Raw genomic sequence first — 21,663 nt, 5'->3', positions numbered from 1 at the left:
CTCTGTTTGTCCCTGCATGCATCCTTCCAGCCATCCCCCCCATGTACCCCACACCTCCCCCCACGTACCCGCTCCATCCTGCTAGCCCATACAACGCAGCACTCGACCCCTCCATCCGTCGCCCCACATCCTCCCCCACCACACACCTCGCTCCCCCAAACCCCACCGCCATCCATGTGTCCCCCATGACTCGCTGGCTCGCGGGTAGAAGACACTTGCATTTTAATATTCACTCTTTTTTAATCTCTTTGTTCATTTTGGCAAATCAGGAGCAGGCCGAAGGTGGCGCCGGGCGAGACGCCAGACGTCTCCCCGTGCCCACGTATTTACAGACCTGGCCTTGTTTGGCAGCTGCCTGGGGGGGAGGGGCTTGGTTCTTGGGGGGGGGCAGGTGGATTCCCCCCCCCCCCTTAATGACAAACTGATCCAGAAACGTGTGCTGGAGGATGCCGGTGAAATCCAGGCCCACTTCTGACACAGGCTAGATAGGGCTGGGCAAGGGGGCGGGACACCAGGGTAGAGGGACCCATGGGTCTGATCTGGGAGGGAGGGGGCAGGATACTGGGTAGATGGGCCCCCTACGTTCCATTCCCTGCCCCACTGAGCGAGCCAGTCCCTCACCCTGGGCCCGGATGGGAGCTGGTGATCCCTAGAGGGGAAAGGCCCCTTGCTTAACCCCATGCAACCCCAATGGGCCAAAGGCAGGGGGTGGGCCCCCAGGACTAGAAAATACACCCAGTGACCCTCCCCTGCAACAGGCTCTGTAACCCCCCCCCCCCCGACTCCATCAGGTTCCCAGTATAAACTAGTGATGCCCCCCTCTAGTGCCGGTAATAACCCAGCAGCCGCCTGCCCCAGCCCAGGGTCTCCGCTCGGCCCCCAGTACCAACCAGTGAGCGTCAGACCTTTTAGACAAACCTTCTTCCTGTCCCCCCCCCCCACCTTCATTCCCCCTCCCTGCTGAATCCCGGGGCCCCAGCTGATCGCCAGCTGCAGGTGGTGGGGGCTCCATCCTCAGTGCACATCCTGGGGGGGGCCACAAAGGTGTCTGTATAACGCCCCCCCCTTCTCCATCTGTCCATCCATCAGGCGGCGTCTGGTGCCAAGAGGGGGAAGCGGGTGGCAGCTTTGGGGCCTACATTCCACAGCGGGGGGGGCCCCCATTGCTGATGAGTTACAGGGTGTTCCCCCCCTTTGTTTGAGACACAGAGTTAAACCGGTAGGGGGACCAATCCCAGCCCCCCATCCCGATACATAGCTCGCTGCCCCTTGAGGTTGGATTTGGCACAAGACAGTTTTGACAGCAAACTCCCGCGTGGGGGGAAGGGGGCAGAGAGGGGCACGGGGGGGGGTACATTCAGCAGCCGGGCTGCCCCCATCAGCTGAGTCACTGTAAAAAAATTGTCCAGAGAAGCGAGTCCTTGTGGGGACGCTCGGGGGGGAGGGATCCCCAAAACACTGGTCAGGCTGCCCCCCTCCGGCCGGGCGCCAAAAAGGAGTCTCTGTGTCCCCCAGAACACGCCTGGCGCATGCGTCTCTCAGTCAGGCCAGGGGGTGAGGGTGCGGGGGGGGGGCAATGGCCCAGCGCCATCCTGTGGAGTCCCTGATTGCTGGGGGCAGGTCCCCGCCTCAGTTCTCAATGGGGTCTGGAAGAGAAGGAGAGAGGAGCAGAAGGACAGAGCAAAAAGACCTGGATCAGCCCCATGGACCCATCACCCCAGTCCCCTGCCCCCAGATCAACCCCATGGGCCCATCTACCCTGGTGTCCTGCCTCCTCCCTGCCCCCAGATCAGCTCCATGGGCCCATCACCCTGGTATCCTGCCTCCTCCCTGCCCCCAGATCAACCCCATGGGCCCATCTACCCTGGTATCCTGCCTCCTCCCTGCCCCCGGATCAGGGCCCATCACCCTGGTCTCCCGTCTCACTCACTGGATGTTGGCACCAGCTCGGTCTCGCGGGCGGCCAGGTGGGGCTCGAGGGCGGGGGAGACGGTGAAGCGGGAGAAGCGCAGGGCGTCCATCAGGCTGGGCTCCGCCCCCTTGGCTGGGAGCAGCGCGGGGGGCGGCGTTGGGGGGGCCCCCGAGCTGGGGTCCGTCACCATTGAGACGAAGGACGGGTTCTGGGCCATCAGTGGGAAGTCGTCGTCCCATTCGAAGCTGCCACCTGGGGGCAGGGGGAGGGTGAGAGGGGGCGTGGCCAGCCCCACCCCACTGCCAATGCCCCTTCCCCCACTGGTCGGCACAGCCAACGCCCCCGTCCCCTGGGGATATCTGGCTTGTATCTAGCCCCTCCCATCTCCTCTTGAGCCCCCACCTCCCTCTGGCTCAGCTCCCTCCTCCCCCCACCTTGGGGCACCATGGCAAGGGGGCATCGACCAGCAGCTGCTGTTTATGGTGTATGCAAACGAGCAGCATTTTAAAATATGCAAACGAGCCCATGAAATAATTGGTGATGGCTTGGCCCTGCCCACCCCCCGTGGTGTGGGGCTCACTGAATCCGTCGGCGGGTGGGAAGGCCTCGAGGGCAGGCTGCCCCGCGGGGTCCTGGGTGGTGCCGCCCTCGCCCTCTGGGCCGCTCTGCGAGCTCAGCTCGTTGGTAGGCGTCTCCTAGGAGCAGATGGGGGAGAATTAGTGTGTTGGCTCCGCCCCCCTGGCCTGGCCCCACCCCCTTCCCATCACCCCCACACCCTGGGTTCCTCCCTATTCTTTGTCCCCGCCTTCCTACACCAGACTCCACCCCCTGCTCTCTTGGCCCCGCCCTCCATCCTCCAGGCCCCGCCCTTGTCCCCCAGTCCCCACCCTCACCTGTTCAAAGAGGTAGACGGTGACGCCATCAAACAAGGACAAGACCTTGCGGTTCTGGTCCACCCCCTGTCCCCTGGTGCCCGCCCCATCCCCCAGGCCCCGCCCTCACCTGGTCGAAGTGGTAGACGGTAACGTCGTTGAAGGACACCATCTTACGTTTCCATTCCCCGTTCCTGGGCCTTGACCCATCCCTCAGGCCCCGCCCCCATCCCGCAGGCCCCGCCCCAGGCCCCGCCCTCACCTGGTCGAAGTGGTAGACGGTAACGTCGTTGAAGAAGGACACCATCTTACGTTTCCATTCCCCGTTCCTGGGCCTTGACCCATCCCTCAGGCCCCGCCCCCATCCCGCAGGCCCCGCCCCAGGCCCCGCCCTCACCTGGTCGAAGAGGTAGACGGTAACGTCGTCGAAGAAGGACACCATCTTGCGTTTCCGGTCCAGCTCGGCAGCCTCCTCGGCCGAGCGCGGGGACTTGAGCAGCCCGCGCAGGTTGCGCCCATCATCCGAGTCGCTGACCACAATGGGGACGCCCCCGACACCCGGTGCCTCCTCATCCTCCTCCTCCTCGCCCGGCCCCGGCGCCCCCCGCCCGGCCCCTTCCTCCTCCGGCGCCAGCCCCCCACAGCCCTTCCGCCCCCCCGGGCCGGTGAAGGGCTGCAGGCTCAGCGGGGGCAGCGCCAGCGACAGGCGCGAGACCTTGGCTGCAGGCGGGGACGGGACAGGGGGAGAGAATGGGGGGGCAAAGGTCAGGGTAGAGAGGCAAAGGGAGAGAAGGGTGGAGGTGAAAGTTCAAGGGTCAGAGGGGCTGAGCACCCCTGTCCCCCATCCCTGCCGCCGTCCCCGTCTCCCCCCCATCCTCTGTCCATCCATCCCCCCCATCTCCCGGCCTCCATCCGTCCCCACCCACATGCTCCATGCATCCCTGCCACTGTCCCCGCCACCCCCCTATCCTCTGTCCACCCACCCCCAGTCCTCTGTCCATCCCCCCACATCCCCAGTCCTCCATCCATCCCTCCGTCCACCCCCCCACACGCACACCTCCCGGTCTCCATCCGTCCCTCCATCCATCCCCTCCACCTCCTGGCCTCCCCCATCCTCCATCCATCCCTGCCACTGTCCCCACCACCCCCCTATCCTCTGTCCATCCACCCCCAGTCCTCTGTCCATCCCCCCACATCCCCAGTTCTCCATCCATCCCTCCATCCATCCCCCCCACCTCCTGGCCTCCATCCGTCCCCACCCCCATCCTCCATCCATCCCTGCCACTGTCCCCACTGCCCCCCCATCCTCAGTCCATCCACCCCCAGTCCTCCATCAATCCCTCTGTCCATCCCCCCACATGTCCCTTCCTCTGTCCCGCAGAGGGTACCCCTCCCCCTGGACGATCCCTCTCCTGTCCTTCCGACAGCCCCTCCTCTCGCCAGATGGTCCCCAACTCTTCCCCAGACGGCTCCCCCTCCCCCCAGACGGTCCCTGCCCCCTCCCTCTGATGGCACCCCCGACCCCTGGCATCTCCCTACCTTTGATGTCCTCGCTGCCTGGGCTCCCTGCCGTGCTGAAGTCCAGGTGGGGCTGCGGCTGTTCAGAGGCTGGGTTGACCCCCTCGGGGCTGGGGACAGGGGCCTCCCCGCTCGGCTCTGGCACCCCCTGGCCGTCCAGCTGCCCTTCCTCGCTCTCTGCCCCCTCCTCCTCTTCCTGGGGCGGCCCATCTGCCACCTCCCCGCCGCCCCCGTCCTGCTCGTCTCCAGCGCCCCGGGCCCCCTCGGGCTCCAGGGCCCAGAGCCGGATCACGGCCTCCTCCTTGGCAGCTGGGGCCCCGGACGCCAGGGTCCCCAGGTCCCGGTGGTTGCAGAGCAGGTTGCGGGTGATGTTCTCCCGCAGCGACACCAGCAGCTGCTCCTTGGACACCTGCACCACGAAGCCGGCCTCCAACTTGGCTGGCGCCGGCTGCCCCCCGCCCTGCCCCGCCGCCGGCTCCTCCTCCTCCCCCCGACCCCCCTCCGCCTCGCCGTCCGAAAAATAGGCCGAGTCCCGGTGGGTCGTGGCCAGCCCCCGCCCCGTGCCCGCTTCCTCCTCGGCCCCTGGCGTCTCCTCCGACAGTGTCAGGTCGCTGGTGGACTCTGAGATGGGCGTGGGGGGCAGCTGGGCAGCATCCCCTTGCCCAGGCAGCTCCCCATCCTCTTCCTCCTCGGGCTCCCGGACAAGGAGCTCCGGGGAGAAGGTGCTCTCCGTCTCGTAGCCGCTGTCGGGGAACTTCTGGCCCGGCGAGGAGAAGCGGGAGGCCGGGCTGCAGCCCTCAGAGGAGCTGGTGTTGGAGGGGAGGTCCAGCGAGTCCCCGGAGTCCAGCGGGCCCCTCCGCCGGCCCACTGGGGCTGGGCCAATCTCCGGCCTGGCCGCGAAGCCGTCTGCGGCCTCGGGCACGATGGCGATGGTCTCCTCGTCGGCGCTCTCCGCCAGCGTGGCCAGGGGCGGGATCTCCACCGGCACGATAACGCTGCAGCAGGCGGCGGTCAGGCCAGGGAAGGGCGAGCCCGGCGGCCGCCCGGCCACCCCCCGCTTGGGGTAGTCCTGGAGTTCGTAGCTCACCACGGCCGTGCCCATCAGTGGGTCGTAGAACGCCGAGGGAGGGGGCGGCACCCCGGCCAAAGGGGGTGGGGCGAGCGGCCCGGCCCCGCCCTCTCCAGCCCCGGGGGGGCCCTCTCCCAACAGGATGGGGCAGTCGGATAGGGAGCCCCGCTCCACCTTGAGGGAGGAGTCGTCCTCGGTGCCGTAGCTGTCGCGGTGGGGCCGGGGGATGGGGGCGTGGTTGCTCCAGCCACTCACAACCTCCCCCCGGCCCGGGGCGCAGCGGCAGCGCCCGCCCCGGCTGCAGAGCGGGCAGAGCAGGGGGTTGCGGCGCCCGTCCCCGCCGCTGCTGGCGTCCTCCCCGTCTGTGCTGCCGGCCGAGCTCTGCTCCTCCATCAGGGAGGGCTCCCGGTCCCAGGGGGGCGAGGGGCGGAACTCCGAGGGGTCCCCCGCCAGCGTCTCCCCGGCCCCCCGCTCCTCCAGCCCCTCGCAGTCCCAGCCACGCTGCTGCTCCTCCAGCTCCTGGTACACGTGGAGCAGGGACTCCCCCAGGAAGATGCCCCCTGGCGCCGGATCCGTCAGCGAGGTCTCCTGGATCTCAGCCCGGAAGGGGTTGGCGCTGCGCCGGGCCGGCTCCCGGGACACCGAGATAAAGGGGTTGGTGGCACCGGGGGCCCAGCTGGCCGGCCCCTCCGGCAGGAGGTGGGGGAGGTGGTGGTGGGCCGGGGGCGGGGGGCTGCCCCGGACCTCTTCGATGGGGTCCCAGTCGGAAGGGAAGAGGGGCTCCGGCGGGGAGCCGGGCACCCCATATTGGCGCTCGTAGACGGGGCTGGGGGTGCCGACGGTGCCCTCGGGCCCTTCCCCCTCGCCGTGCTCCTCCAGACGGATGTAGTACTCGCTGCTGACCGAGGGGCTGCGGGCGCTAATCACTGGGACCACGCTGGGCGTCTCCAGGCTCTGCCGTGTTGGCGCCTCGTAGAAGGGGTTGGCGCCGGGCACGGCCAGGCCGCCGTTGCTGGAGGGGGTGGCCCCGGGGGCCGGGCCGGCCTTCCAGCGCCCCAGCCGGGCCTTCTCCCACATGTACTCGAAGTTGAGCCCCCGGCTGCTCTCGGTGACGGTGAGGACGTCGTCCAGATCGGCCCCCTGGAAGCCATCCAGCAGCGGGTAGGCCGAGATCTCCTCCGAGCGGCGCCGGCGTGGGGGGGAGGCGGCCGGCGAGCGCTTGGGCTTCAGGGCGTTCCAGCGCCACTCAAAACTTTCCTCCGCCTGCGCGTGGCAGCGCTCCGTCAGCAGGTAGGTCAGCTGCAGGTGCAGCTCCTCCAGTGTGGGGCGCTGTGGCGCCGGCAGCCAGCACGACTGCATCACCTCGTACCTGCAATGGGAGGGAGAGGGGGCGGTCAGGGCAGGGAGGGACAGAACAGTCAGAGAACAACAGTTGGAAAAAGAACAGCTGGAGAGGTGGAATAACCACCAGAGAGATAGAGACAAGATTCGGGAATAAGGCAGCAGTAGAGACTGAAGAACAGCCAGAGAGACACAGAAGGACCAGCAGAAAACAACAGCCGGAGAGACAGAGAAACAGCTGGAGAGAGGTGAAAGAACAATCTGAAAACAACTGCCAGAAAGAGACAGAACAATCGGTAAACAGACAGAACAGTCAGAAAGTAACAGCCAAAGATACAGAAGAACTGTCAGAAAGAGGCAGAAGAACATCCAGAAAAAAACTCAGAGAGAGACAGACGAACAGTCAGGGGGGAAAAAACAGCCTTTCAGAGAGAGACAGAAGAACTGCTGGAGAGAGAGAAAACAGTCAGGAAATAACAGCCAGCGAGAACAGCTGGACAGAGAGGCAGAAGAACAGTAAGAAAATAACAGCTGTAGAGACAGAAGACCAGTTGGTGACAGAAGACAGAAAAAATCAAGAGAGACAGAAAAAACAGTCCAAAAATAACAGCCAAAGAGACAGAGAAGAACAGTCAGAAGCATCAGCTGGAGAAACAGAAGTCAGAAAGAGCAAGAGGGGAAAAAACAGCCAGAGACAGAAGAACAGCCAGAAAACCCCCCAAGAAAAGTAGAAAATAACATCCGTAGAGACAGAAAAACAGTCGGAAACGGAAGAACAGTCAGAAAAAAACACTCAGCGAGAGGGAGGCAGAGGACCAGTTGGAAAACAACAGTCAGAGAGAAAGAAGAACGGTCAGAAGAGAACAGCCAGAGACACAGAGCAAAGCAGGACAAGACGAATGGGAGAAAAGGAGCAGTGACGGGCCCCAGTGACAGCCCAGCCAGGAACCACCTGCCGCTGTCAGCGATGGAAGAGCCCGTCAGGCGCACACCGAGTCCGGTGGTCCTCAGCCCTACGGAGGGGCTGTACCAGGCTAGGGTCGTGGCCAGCCAGCTCCCCACTGGGACCTGCCGGGGAGGTGGGGCAGCTGTGGGGCAGGGACCCAGCACTCACCAGTAGTCAGAGTAAGGCAGCTTCAGACGTGGCTTGGCCAGCTTCATCTGCTGCTCTTTGATGACGAAGGCGAGAACCTCCTCGTCCGATAGGTGCCGGTAGGGCTGGCTGCCGAATTCAAACAGCTCCCACATCGTCACCCCCAGGGACCTGGGCAGAGCAGGGTTACGTGGTGAGTGCAGGGACCCTTGCCCGGCCCTGAGATGCAGCAGCTCTGGGGTGGGGCGCGGGGGCTGGGTATATGGGGACCCCTCCCCCGGCACTGAGATGCAGCCACCTCTGGGGTGGGGCTGGGTATATGGGGACTCCTCGCCCGATGCTGGGACGCGGCCCATCTGGCGTGGGTGGGGGGACTGGTTAACAGCCATGTAGAACAGGTAGCTCTGGGACAGCGATCCCCCCAAAGCTTCCCCCTGAGGCTGGGGGCGGTCCCAGCTGCCCCGGGGGCTTAGCAGGGTGCAGAAGGCACCAGGACACAGTGCGGGACTCACCAGACGTTGCTCTCCTTGCTCTGATCCACCACCAAGAGCGTCCCGTGAACTTCGTCCAGCAGCTCCGGCGCCACCCAGCGCAGCGGTATCCACAGCCGGTCGGGGGTGATGTAATAATCCTCCTGCGTGGGGAGGAGGGGTCAGCACTGGGCAGGAAACCCCCCCGCCCCGCCCCCGAGTCCCCAGAGCCAGCCAGTCCCTGCCCTGGGGCCGGATGGGAGCCAGCGCCCCCTAGAGGGGAAAGGCCCCGTGTCCCATTCCCCGTCCCCAGAGCCAGCCAGTCCCTGCCCTGGGGCCGGGTGGGAGCTGATGCCCCCTAGAGGGGAAAGGCCCCATGCCCCACCGCCACCCCAGGGCTCTCACCTTGTAGTTGTTGTGCGAGAGGCCATAGTCGCCGACACGGACGGTGAGGTCGGAGGTCAGCAGACAATTCCTCAGGGCCAGGTCGCTGTGGGGGAACGTGGGGAGACCCCAGTCAGCATCCCCATGGGACACCCCGTCTGTGTCCCACCTGCCCTGGGGAGAGCTCTGCCTCCCAGACACCCCCCGCTCTAACCCCGCCATCCCCCTCCCCTTCCAGAGGTGGGCAAGAACCCAGGAGTCCTGGCCCCCAGTCCTCCCTGCTCTAACCACTAGATCCGCCTCCCCTAGGGGAGGTGGGATAGAACCCAGGAGTCCTGGCACCCAGCCCCCCCTCCTGGCTCTAACCCCCCGAATCCCCTCCCCTCCCGCGGCCGGGAGAGAACCCAGGCGTCCGGGCACTCACCTGTGGATGTAGTTGTTCTTGTGCAGGTGCAGCAGCCCGAGGGTGAGCTCATAGGCCATGCGCTGCAGCGTGCCGAGGTCGCGGGTCAGCAGGTCGGGGGTCAGCCCGTCTGCCTGGCACTGGGCTCGCAGGTAGCGCTTCAAGTCGCCCTGGGGCGACGGGGGAGGGATGGGGGGGAGGTCAGGCAGGCCGGGGCACGGATGGGGGCACCGGGGACCCCGCAGGGGCCACTGTACCCCTCCAGCAATCGGGAGCAACGTCGGAGCCCCCAGCTTCATTAGCACCAGCCACGGCAGCTGGTGGAGTGGAGACTCCCCACCCAGCTTCCGGCATTATGGGGCTATGACACACAGGTCGGCAGTGTGCGCTGCTCTCAGGAGAGGGCACACTCTCCTTCTCGGACACACACACAGTGGGGAATTCTGATCCCAGCCATCAGGGGGCAGCAGGACACACACACACACACACACACACACACACACACACACACACACACACACACACACACACACACACACACACACACACACACACACACACACACAGCAGTTCTAAACCCAACCACCAGGGAGCAGCAGGACACACACACACACAGAGCAGTTCTGAGCCCAGCCACTAGGGGGCAGCGCTCCCCCCCCCTCCCCACGGCAGCCCCCGCCCGCGCTCACCAGCTGGCAGAACTCCATGATGAGCAAGAAGGGGATGGTCTCCGTGCACAGCCCCAGACACTGCAGGATGTTGGGGTGCTGAAGGCTTCTTCAAAGCGGGGGGCGGGCGAAGGAGAGAGAGAGAAAGCACTGTCATTCCTCATGGCCACAGCAGCACCCGGACGCCTGGGTTCTATCCCAGCATTCTATGTGGTGGTTAGAGTGGGGAGGGGGCTGGGAGCCAGGACTCCTGGGTTCTCTCGGCAGCTCTGAAAATGACTTGGTCTGGGCAAACCCCACCCCTGTGTGCCTCGATTTCCCCCTCCGCAACGTTGGCGGGGGGAGGCTCCTGCCCTTTCCGCAAGCGGCAGGAAGTTTCCCGAATGGCTGGAAGACGCTGTGAGATCCTCAGCGGAGAGGAGCGGGGGACGATCCCAGTGACTAGATCCCCCAAATCCCATCCGGCCTCAGTCCCTTCCCAGATCTTCCCGTACTGCTGGGCTGGGGAAGGAGGGGTCAGGCGGGGTGGGGGTGGGGGCGTGATTTTTAGCTGTGGGACTTTTATCTCGACCCTGTGGCTTTAAACACGGGTGTGGCAAGCCCCACCCACAATCTCAGTACATCTGGGTCTAAGCAGGACCACCGTGGGCTGCTTTCACGCCACTGTGTTTCCTCCTCTTATCTTTGTGCTTTAAGGATGCTGAGATGCGGCTGATTCTGGGGTGGGGCACGAGGGCTGGATATACGGGGACTCCTCGCCTGGTGCTCAGATGCAGCCACCTCTGGGGTGGGGCATGGGGGCTGGGTATGCTGAGATGCACTTCTGGGGCGCCCCCATCCCCTAATTACCGATAGGGCTGAGCCTCCGACAGGAACTTCCTCTGCTCCAGGGGTCCGGCGCTGACCCGGAGCTCCTTCACCACCACCTGGGCTGGGGTGAAGTCTGAGAAGACCTCCCCCAGGATCACCTAGGAGACAGAGCTGACAGCCATACCGCAGGGTCTGTGCCCCAATGGGTCCCCATCCTCCCCCCATGCCTCCACCTGTGCTGGGGACCCCCCGTCAGAGGGCAGATTGGAGTGCAGTCTCTAAAGCCCCTCCAGTCCTCGACCTCTCTGGCACGGGGGCTGCAGAGACCCAGCAAACTTGTTTCACACGGGGGCCACAAATTGGGGTGTCAGATGAGAACAGCTCTCTGTCACTAGAGGGGAAAGGCCCTTTGCCGCCTTCCCCATTCCCCTGAGCCAGCCAGTCCCTGCCCTGGGGCCGGATGGGAGCCGGCGCCTCCTAGAAGGGAAAGGCCCATGCCCCATTCCCTGCCCCCATGAGCCAGCCAGTCCCTGCTCTGGGGACGGGTGGGAGCAGGCACTCCCTGGATGTGACATCTATAGAGGCCGGGGCGGCAGATAGCGAAGTGGCAGGGGAGACGCACTCACCTTCCCAAACCAGCCGTTCCCGATCTCCTGCAGGTAGCTGAGGTGCTGCCGGCTCAAGCCCAGATGCTTCACTAGGTCTGGAAGGGGACACAGGAGGGTGAGGAGGGGGTTGAACCCTGCCAGCGGCTCCACCAGGGAGAAGGGAGCTCCCGTGATGGCTCCCTACCCACCTTCATCCTATCCCTCCTCCCAGCAGGAAAGGGGTTGGGACCAGGAGGTCGCGATACTCCTTCAGGCCCCCCCAGGAAGCTGGGCCATCAGCTCATTCACAATGTGGCTTCCAGAATCACTGGCTAATCTAGAACCATGTTCCCAGAGTAACTGCACCCCCTTTGGGTCATCTAGAACATGGCTTCTAATGGAACAGACACCTCAATCGCTAGTCTAGAACGTGCATTCTAGAGTGGCTTCATCTGCATTTGCTCCTCTAGAACCTTAATGGTTTAGAGTCGGGTTGCAAGAGTCATTGCGCCTCAGAACATTTTTTTCTAATGAAACCCTAGTGTCATAGACTAATCTAGAACACTGTGTCCAGAGCTAGTTAGTCTAGAATATTACTTGTGTATTAAGAGATTTCCAGAGTGTCTGCATCCAGGATAACTAAGCTAGAACATCATTAGTCTAGACCCACTTTCCAGCATCTGGTTAGTCTAAGCCTGCTTTATAGTGTCACTGCTGCCTCATTGGTTAGTCTAGAACCCGATTTCTTGATTTGCTGCATCTACACTGGCTACTCTAGATCCCAACCTCCAGTCTCTGAATCTTCATTGGTTAGTGTTGAATGTGGTTACCAGAATCTCTGCATTCTCATTGGGTAGTCTAGAACATGGTTCTGTGGTCTTTTGCCCTATCTGCTGATCCTGAGTGTGGTATCTAATGTCATTGTGTCTCAGATGCTAGTTCAAGGCTGCAGCCATTTCAGCTCCTTTGTCTGGTCTAGTTTTGACCTAATAAATCATCAGTGGCTGATCTAGATCCTGATTTCTAGAGTAATTTTATCCACAGTGGTGGGTCTACAAATAGTCTCTCGACTCTCACTGGGTAGCTTATAACCTTATTTCCAGAGTCACGCCATCCCCACTGGCTAGCCTGGAAACAGAGTCCGTCCATCTCCATTGACCAGAATCACCTCTTCCATGTTGATTAGCCTAGAACCAGAGCTTTCTCATCCTTGTCAACTACCTAAAACAAGAGTCACTACATCCCAGTTGAGTAGTCTAGAACCAGTGCCTCCCCACGGACTAGCTTAGAACCAGTACCACCAATCCCACTGACTAGCCTAGAACCAGAGCCTCCCTGCCTACATAGACTAGTCTAGAACCAGAACTTCCCCTTGTCCGTTGACTAACCAAGAACCAGAGCCACCCAGTCCCCATTGACTAGCCTAGAACCAATCTAACATAGCCCATTCCCACTGGATAACCGAGAATCTGGTTTTCCAATCCACCCCATCCCCACAGTCCGGGCATGTGTCACACCCAGTTGGGAGACAAGCATGTCCCCTACCTGTCTTGGGCATCTGCTGGCTGGGAGTCGGGAGCGAGACCTCAGAGAGTGGCAGGATGTAGACGTCTGGGATGGACTGGGATGATGAGGTCTCCTCAGCAGGTGGCGTGTATTCCCCCGAATACTCCTCCCCATCTGGGTTCTCGAACTCCTGCAGGGCGCAGACGGACAGGGATGCATGAGGACCTGGGATATCCATTCTAGGGTCTCTGTCTCTCTAGGCATATGGCCTGGGAACCACAAATCCAAACACCCAGCCGTGCTCCTCCCCAGCCGCCTCTCACCTTGAAGCCGACATCGCCTCGTTTGCAGCACAGGCAGGTGAGGAGGAGGAAGATGAAGGCCAGGAGACCCGAACAGGAGATCAAGACCACGGCATACGGGGGGGCAAGAGGGAACCGGCCTTGGGACAGACCATCTAGGGGAGAGAGAAATGAGAGTAAGAACCCGCTCAGCACTGAGATGCAGCCCCTCTGGGGCAGGGCATGGGGGTTGGTTATATAGGGATCCCTTGTGTGGTGCTGAGATGACTATCTTGATTGAGCTCTGTGAGGAAAACCCCATCGGAACAGCGACCAGTTCTGGGCATTATAGGGCAAATAAGGCCCAGCCCCAATTGAAATGGTAATTTGTGGCAAATGCACGATTTGGGGACTCCTCTGAATTCACCCATCAGGAACTGGGCCAAGACCCCTCCCCAAATCACTGAGTAGGAATTGAGCTTTGACCCCCAACTGCCCCACTAGTAACCAGGCCGAGACACTGCCTGCAACTCACCCACCGGGCATCAAGCCGACAGCTGTTGCACCCCATTACCTCTCCTGAAACTTGGCCCAGAACCGCCCCCAAACATCTGCTCCGGGGACTGGACCCAGACCGTCCCCTCAACCAACTTGCTGGGAACCAGACCCAAGCCCCACAAACTCTAGTCATGCCAGGGCTCCATGGATCAGTGGCCCAACAGGCCCAGCCACCAGAAATGTGGACCTCTCCCCTCCCCCTAAAACTCATAGCGCCCCTCCCCAGCGCCCCAACTCCCAACACCCCATCCCCCACCCTCCTGCAGCCACACAACACATGTCACTAGCCCGGGACTGACTAATCCGCTGTGTGGAGGGGACAGGCCCGGCCACCTAAGGAGAGAAACTTACAACCCAGCTGTGGGGGAGGAAAACCCCCATCCCGACCCAACTCCCCAAACGACACTCGAAGTGACAGGGTTGGTTTCGGCAGAAGGGAAGGGCACACAAACAGGTGGTGCCCAATGGAGGGGTGGAAAGCAGGTGGAATAGAGCTAAGGAAGGAGAAATGGGACACAGCATGGAGGGAGCGAAGGAAGGGATGGAGGAGGAAGGGGACAGTGGATGGAGGGAGCGAAGGAAGGGATGGAGGAGGAAGGGGACAGTGGATGGAGGGAGCGAAGGAAGGGATGGAGGAGGAAGGGGACGGAGGATGGAGGGAGTGAAGGAAGGGATGAAGGAAGAAGGGGACGGCGGAGGGAGGGAGCAAAGGAAGGGATGAAGGAGGAAGGGGACAGCGGAGGGAGGGAGCGAAGGAAGGGATGGAGGAGGAAGGGGATGGCAGAGGGATGAAGGAGGAAGGGGATGGCGGAGGAAGGGAGCGAAGGAAGGGATGAAGGAGGAAGGGGACGGTGGAGGGATGAAGGAGGAAGGGGACGGTGGATGGAGGGAATGAAGGAAGGGATGGAGGAAGAAGGGGACGGTGGAGGAAGGGAGCGAAGGAAGGGATGAAGGAGGAAGGGGATGGTGGAGAGATGAAGGAGGAAGGGATGAAGGAGGAAGAGGATGGTGGAGGGATGAAGGAGGAAGGGGACGGCAGATGGAGGGAACGAAGGAAGGGATGGAGGAAGTATGGCGGATGGAGGGAGCGAAGGAAGGGATGAAGGAAGAAGGGGACGGCGGAGGGAGGAAGCGAAGGAAGGGATGGAGGAGGAAGGGGACAGCGGAGGGAGGGAGTGAAGGAAGGGATGAAGGAAGAAGGGGACGGCGGAGGGAGGAAGCGAAGGAAGGGATGAAGGAGGAAGGGGACAGTGGAGGGAGGGAACGAAGGAAGGGATGGAGGAAGTACGGCGGATGAAGGGAGCGAAGGAAGGGATGGAGGAGGAAGGGGACAGCGGAGGGAGGGAGCGAAGGAAGGGATGGAGGAGGAAGGGGACAGCGGAGGGAGGGAGCGAAGGAAGGGATGGAGGAGGAAGGGGACAGAGGATGGAGGAAAGGGACGGTGAGGGATGGAGGAGGAAGGGGATGGCAGAGGGAGGGAGCGAAGGAAGAGATGAAGGAGGAATGAAAAGCAGGTTAGAGCGAAGGAAGGGATTGAGGAGGAACGGTAAGCCGGTTACAGTGACGGAAGGGATGAAGGAAGCAGAGGAGGGATGGAGAAGTGGAAGGATCGGAGGGGGGGATCCGCCAGGAGGCCTGTCCCCTCCACGTGCCCAGACTCCAGAGAGGCCGTCCAGGCCCGGGTGGTGCTCACCGTTCTCCAGCGGCGCTGCTAACGCTCTGTCCGGGTTGAAATACGACATGGAGGCGGCCAGCAGGACGACGGGCCCCTGCCTTAGCATTGTCGGGGCTCGGCGGGCATCGATCGGCGGGGGCCACCGGCAGGGAGACGGCCTAGGTCCGGGGGGGGAGCAGGGGGGACCCGGGGGAGGGAAGCCAGGCACGGGCCACGCCACCTGAAACGGGGCAGGTGCGCGGGACAGGGGGGGCACACCCGGTGGCTTTCACGCATCCGAAGGGGCGAGGGGGACCCGGGCCGGAGGGCACCCCGGCTTCGCATCGCCGGGAAGATGGGCCGGCCTGGCCTCGGCTGCTACCTGCTTTTCATCCCGAAGCATCTTCCTTCCTTCCTCCGCCTCAGGGCCCCAAGGGGAAGGAGGGAAGGGGCCAATCCGCCCAGCGGAGGGCTGGCAGGGGCCAAGCAAGAGAACGGATCAGACGCGGGTTATGCCCATGCCAACAATAGACGGGGGGAGGAGGAGAATTGGGGAGGGTGGGATGCAGGGTGGAAAGGAAGACTGGGGGGGGAGATCCGGGCAGACGTCTGGGTTTCCCCCCCACTTTGCCAGAGGTGGGGGGGGGCGGGGAAGTGGAAGGGGGGGAAGGGGAGAAGAAAAGGAGGATCAAATCCAATGGGAGGCTGGCTGGTTTCGGCATCCGCCTGGCTGGGGAGCTCGGCTGCTGGAATTGATGGAGACAAGACCCACCCCCTCGGACAGACACCCCCCCGCCCCGCCGCCGGGCTCGCGGATTGGGCCCGGGAGCTGTCCGTCAGGGCCAGAAGCCCAAAGAAAGGAGAGAGGAAGGGAGAGGGGGAGGGCGGAGAGATGCAGGAGATGGAGGGGGGGAGCGTCTCCATGGTTACCTTCTCCCTGGTACCAGCCTCAACAGCAGTAGGGCACTGTGGGAGAGGGATGGGGAGGGAGGGTGTGTGTGTGTGTGGGGGGAGGATTTTGGGGAGAGGGTGGAGTTTGGGGGTGCAGGGTGTGGGGGGAGCTGCCAGGGGATTCCCCAAGCCAAGGTGGGGAAAAAGGGCTGGGTAGAGGTGTCATGCGCAAACACGCACAGTGTCACATACACAATGGGACACACGCACACACAAATGGCTCGCACACACCCTGACAGTGTCACATACACACATGGCTCACACACACCCTGACTATCACACACACAGCTTGCACACACCCTGACAGTGTCACATACACACACAGCTCGCACACACAGCTCATACGCACACTGACTGTCACATACCCACATGGCTCGCACACACCCTGACAGTGTCAGATACACACATGGCTTGCACACACACAGCTCGTACGCACACTGACTGTCACATACCCACATGGCTCACACACACCCTGACAGTGTCAGGTACACACATGGCTCATACACACACTGACAGTTTCATACACACACACACGGCTTGCACATACACTGACAGTGTCACACACACATGGCTGGCACACACACAGCTCATACATACCTTGTCACACACACACACACACATGACTTGCACACATACTGACTGTCACACATATGCGGCTCACACACACACTGACAGTGTCACACACACACAAAGCTTGCACATATACTGACTGTCACACATACACACGCAGCTCATACACACACTGACAGTGTCACACATCCAGCTTGTACACATCCCGACAGTGTCACATACACACACAGCTCATACAATGAGAGTGTCACACACACAGCTCGTACACACCCTGACAGTGTCACACACACGGCTCATACACTCACTGACTGTTACGCACACTTAGGTCATACACACACAGAGTGTCACACACGCAGCTCATACACACACTGACACTCTCACACGCAGACATGTCCATGTGATGTCTCCTATACACACAGAGCATCACACACAAAGACTGTCTCCTGCACACAGAATGTCACAACACCATGTCTCCTACACACTCACAATGGCTCCCACACAAACCCATGCTGCCACATGTGCCCGTGAGGTCTCACACACAGTTTATCACATACACATGTCTCACACACAGGAATACAGTGAGGTGTGTGTGTACGTCACAAAAACACATATTTATTGTTTTTGTTGCAGTCTTGTCCAGCGGCCCCAGGCAGGGACCAGACCCCATTGTGCGGGGTGCTGTATAGATCCATAGACCGAAATGCCGGCATGTGCCCTAAAGAAATTACAACCTAAGTACACAATTACACACAATGCCACGTGCACAGACACACACAGTGTCACAGACATCCTCAGTTTCCCACACACACAGTTTCATACACAGTAGCATGTACCCAGACACACAATATCATGCAAACACAGCCACCCACAGTATCGCGTACCTGGACACACACACATTGTCACACACGGACACACAGTCACACACACAACACATACACACTCACACAAAGACACAGTCTCACATACCCAGGCGCACACAGTGTCACACAAACACAGTTACACACACAATGTCACACATGGACACACACACAAAGGCACTGTCACACACACAGTCACACACAGAATCTCACAAATCCAGACTCACAGTTCCTCATGCACACACACAGCGTCACATGCAGTCACAGAGTTTCACATACCTGGACACTCTCTCTCTCTCTCTCACACACACACACACAGTCATGCACACAGTGTCATACATAGACACACACAGGTATTGTCACACATACCCAGACACAGTCTCTCTCTCCTTCACACACACACACACAGTCACATGTGCACACAGTGTCACACAAACATAATCAGTCACACACAGTCACACTGTCATAGTGTCACACACACGCAGTTTCACATACCCAGACACAATCTCTCTCTCTCTCTCTCACACACACACAGTTACACACACACGCAAAGTTTCACATACCCAGATATAGTCTCTCTCTCTTTCACACACACACCCAGTCTAACACACACACACACACGCACCGAATCACATGTGCAGTGTCACACAAACATAATTAATCACACACACGCAGTTTCACATACCCAGTCTCTCTCTCACACACACACACGTGAAGTTTCACATACCCAGACACACAGTCTCGCTTTCTCACACACACCCAGTCTAACACACACACACACACACACACACACACACACACACACACACACACACACACACACAGTGTCACACACAGTGTCATACCCACAAACACACACACAGTATATCACACTAGCTAGCGGAGAGGCCTCCAAATGCCCCTGAAAACAGGCACCCTCCTCAAGCGGGTGTGTTTCTGGGATGGGGGTTGGGGGCACCAGGTTCGGGTTCTTGGCCATTTTTATTATCAATGACCCGGGAGCAAACAGAGCACCCCGCGCCGATAACACTAACGACCCGCTGATGGGGGCTGCGGTAAATTGAGACAGAGCGACCAGGCTCGCTGGGGGCAAGTCCTCCACCCAGGAACAAGGAACCAAGGCCCGTGCTTTTGGGCTGGGTGGGGGCTCGGTGCCAGGACGTGGCGTCCGGAAAAGATCTGGGGTCGCGTTGGAGAATCAGCTGACCACACGGGCACTACGGCCCAAAGGGGTAAGGCCAGATCTCAAAGAGTTTATTTCACCTCTAGGTTTGGCCTTGGTGCGACCGCAGCTGGACCCCAAGGAGGACAGTGCTCAATCGATAGGGCCCTACCAAATTCACCACCGTGAAAAACGTGGCACGGACCGTGAACTCTGGTCTCCCCCGTGAAATCGGTATATTGCCCTATGCTATACAGATTTAATGGGGGAGACCAACATTTCTCCAACTGCGGGGCCTGAGTCAAAAAGGGGTCATGGGGGGATCACAAGGTTGGGGGTCGCGGTATTGCCACCCTTACTTCTGCGCTGCCTTCAGAGCTGGGCGGCCGGACAGCGGCGACTTAGTGCAACAAAAAGACGGTGAAGGGGGGACTTTATTTAATCTGAGCCAGGCAAGGGCGGAGTCCCAGGCCAGTAGTCACTGTGGTGGGGGGCGCAGGTTGTGTCGGATGCAGTGGAAACCCCCTCCCACCCCACACAGGGAACCAGCGCCGAATTTGAGCAGAAACCTCTCGTGCACCAGCACCCCTATGCTGGGATCCCCCCTCACCCCACAGTCCCCCCCATTGGGATCCTGATCCCCTCACAGCCCCCCCCCCGCTGGGATCCACCCACCCCTCCATCCCACAGCCTTCCCTGATGGGATCCTCCCCTCCCAGCCCCCTCCCCCCCGCTGGGATCCCCCTCCACCCCACAGCCCTCCTCCCCTCCACAGCCCCCCTCTGCTAGGGTCCCACTTTGCCCCCCTGGCCCCTATCACAGCCCCCCTCCCCATGATGTTGCAAGGGTAGCACAGAACCTGCAGCCCCACTGCTCAGCCCCTCAGGGTGCCACCCCAGGGGATCGCTGAGCTGAGACACCCCGGGGAGCTGAATTGGAGAGATGGGGAGCGGCGGGGGTGGGGGGGAGGGAGATGAGAGGAATGTGATGTCATCATTGTCACAGACAGACTCGCGCACACACACAGTCTAGACACACACATCCCCAACTACAAAGAGACACACAACCCCAACCACACAGACACCCACCCCAACCACACAGACACACATCCCCAACCAACCACACAGACACACAACCCCAAACACACAGAAATATAGAAACAACCCCAAACACAGACACATACAACCCCAAACACAAAGATACAGATACAACCCCACACATTCACATTCACACACACATACAATCCCAAACACACACACACCAACTCATAATCCCAAACACCCAGACACACACAACCCCACATACTCATGTACACATGCACAACCAAAACACACACACACACACGTGTATGCATGGACCTACACCCCAAATACACACCCAGAGACACACCCAAACACACACAGATGCACCCCGCAGACCCGAGCGCACACAGTCACAGAGATGCCCACACACAGAGCCACAAACATTCCCACACATGTAGGAGACACACAAACCCGCCTCCCTCACCCCAGGTGCACATGAAGAAAACAGCTGCCACAAACAAACATCCCCCAACATACATAGACACTCCTCCACACTGACTGCCCACAGACAAATACCACCTGCTACTGCCTGTCTGCATCTCACTCCACTCCTGGCTCTGGGAGGGGAGTGGGGTCTAGTGGTTAGAGCAGGGGGGTTGGGAGCCAGGATTCCTGGGTTCTCTCCCCAGCTCTGGGAGGGGAGGGGAGGGGAGGGGAGGGGGGTCTAGTGGTTAGAGCAGGGTGCTTGGAGCCAGGACTCATGGGTTCTCTCCCTGGCTCTGGGAGGGGAGGGGTGTCTAGTGGTTAGAGCAGGGAGGCTGGGAGTTCAGCACAGTCGGCTTCTCACACAAACACCAGGATAGGAGAAAAACACCCAATAAATCAACAGCTTAATTCTCCGCCATTTGCGGCGGCTGGGCACTTTACGGCTTCCCCTGTGAAAGTGTCCAATGAAAAGGGAGATTTACTGGCTACCGGCTGAGCCTGGACTGCCAGCCATGGCTGTGTCTGGGATGGGGGAGCAGGCCAAGGGGAACTGGCCAGACCTCAAGGGGCCACAGACGCATGGCCTTTCAGACTAGTCACCCCTGACTGCATTGGGGTCAGGGCTCGGTTCTGAACTCAGCCCCCTGGGGTCAATCCAGAGTCACCCCTCATTGCAATGGGGGCAGGGCTGGGTTCTGATCTCAGCTAGACCAGTATAAAGTCCACGCAATCAGACTCAGGCCTGGGGCGGCGGATTCGTTAACATTATTCTCTCCACTCCAGTTCCGCTGTCTGTTTCCACTGAGATGGTCCCTCTCTCTCCACCTTTCTGCTGCCTTTTTCCTCCTGCTTCTTTTTCCTCCTAAACTTCCCTAAGACAGACACAAACCCTGCAAAAAGTTTGGCGTGAGATGGGGGGGTGGGAGGGATCCGGTGTTTGCAACCCCTCTCTGCCTTTTATCACACACTCAACAGCTTCCAACGTTTTCTTTGGAAGTTGATCTCAATCCCACCCCAAGGGTGGCTGTCCCAGGGTCCCCACCGCACGCTGGGCACCTCCCACGTGATGCCAGGCACCCTGGCCTCCCACCGGCTGTGGCTTGTAGTGGATGGAGCAAGTCTACTATCTACAGCCCATGGTCGGTTGGCAATTAAAATAAACCAGCCCGGACTCATCCCACCCCTGGTACTGCTCCATCGACTCCACTTCACTTCCTGCAGGGATCAGAGTGCCCTGCGTGCGCCGAGCACCAATTAATTCAACCAAGGTCCCCATGCAATGCCCACTGAAATCAGCGGGGAAACACCCACTGATGGGTCAGTTCTCCAGCCGGTGACTTCTCTGGAGCTAGGCCGATTTATGCCAGCCGGAGACCTGGTCGCGCTCTGGTTTGCGAGGTCTCACCCTGCTCCCACTGAATTCAAGAGCAAAACTCCTGTGGGTTTCATGGGAAGCAGGACTAGGTCCAGTCTGGGGAGAGATGCACGG

General features: G+C 60.6%; 1 protein-coding gene across 1 annotated transcript; it reads right to left on the bottom strand.

The window, feature by feature from the left end:
* Positions 1 to 47: 47 nt before the first annotated feature.
* Positions 48 to 15,822, bottom strand: LOC128826720 (serine/threonine-protein kinase LMTK3-like). Its single transcript, XM_054010157.1, has 15 exons — positions 15,166 to 15,822; positions 12,957 to 13,090; positions 12,673 to 12,823; positions 11,167 to 11,243; positions 10,580 to 10,698; positions 9,752 to 9,839; positions 9,084 to 9,232; positions 8,681 to 8,765; positions 8,318 to 8,439; positions 7,827 to 7,976; positions 4,324 to 6,740; positions 3,182 to 3,504; positions 2,493 to 2,607; positions 1,931 to 2,164; positions 48 to 1,646 (listed from the first exon to the last, which is right to left on the bottom strand). The coding sequence occupies exons 1-15, from the start codon at positions 15,251 to 15,253 to the stop codon at positions 1,630 to 1,632; spliced, it is 4,269 nt and encodes a 1,422-aa protein (XP_053866132.1). The 5' UTR covers positions 15,254 to 15,822; the 3' UTR covers positions 48 to 1,629.
* Between the last annotated feature and the right edge of the window lie 5,841 nt (positions 15,823 to 21,663).

This window comes from Malaclemys terrapin, chromosome 20, assembly GCF_027887155.1.
Source record: "Malaclemys terrapin pileata isolate rMalTer1 chromosome 20, rMalTer1.hap1, whole genome shotgun sequence".
NCBI lineage: Eukaryota > Metazoa > Chordata > Testudines > Emydidae > Malaclemys > Malaclemys terrapin.
The sequence above is the reverse complement of the archived record's forward strand: the minus strand, read 5'-3'. Positions and strand labels throughout refer to the sequence as shown.

Excerpts from the sequence above, each read along its gene's own strand:
- LOC128826720 (XM_054010157.1), bottom strand. The coding sequence starts at position 15,253 with ATGCTAAGGCAGGGGCCCGTCGTCCTGCTGGCCGCCTCCATGTCGTAT. Across the intron at positions 10,699-11,166 it reads GGAACGGCTGGTTTGGGAAG|GTGATCCTGGGGGAGGTCTT; the intron begins GTGAGTGCGTCT and ends TCTGTCTCCTAG. Across the intron at positions 2,165-2,492 it reads CCCACCCGCCGACGGATTCA|GTGGCAGCTTCGAATGGGAC; the intron begins GTGAGCCCCACA and ends CCCTGCCCCCAG.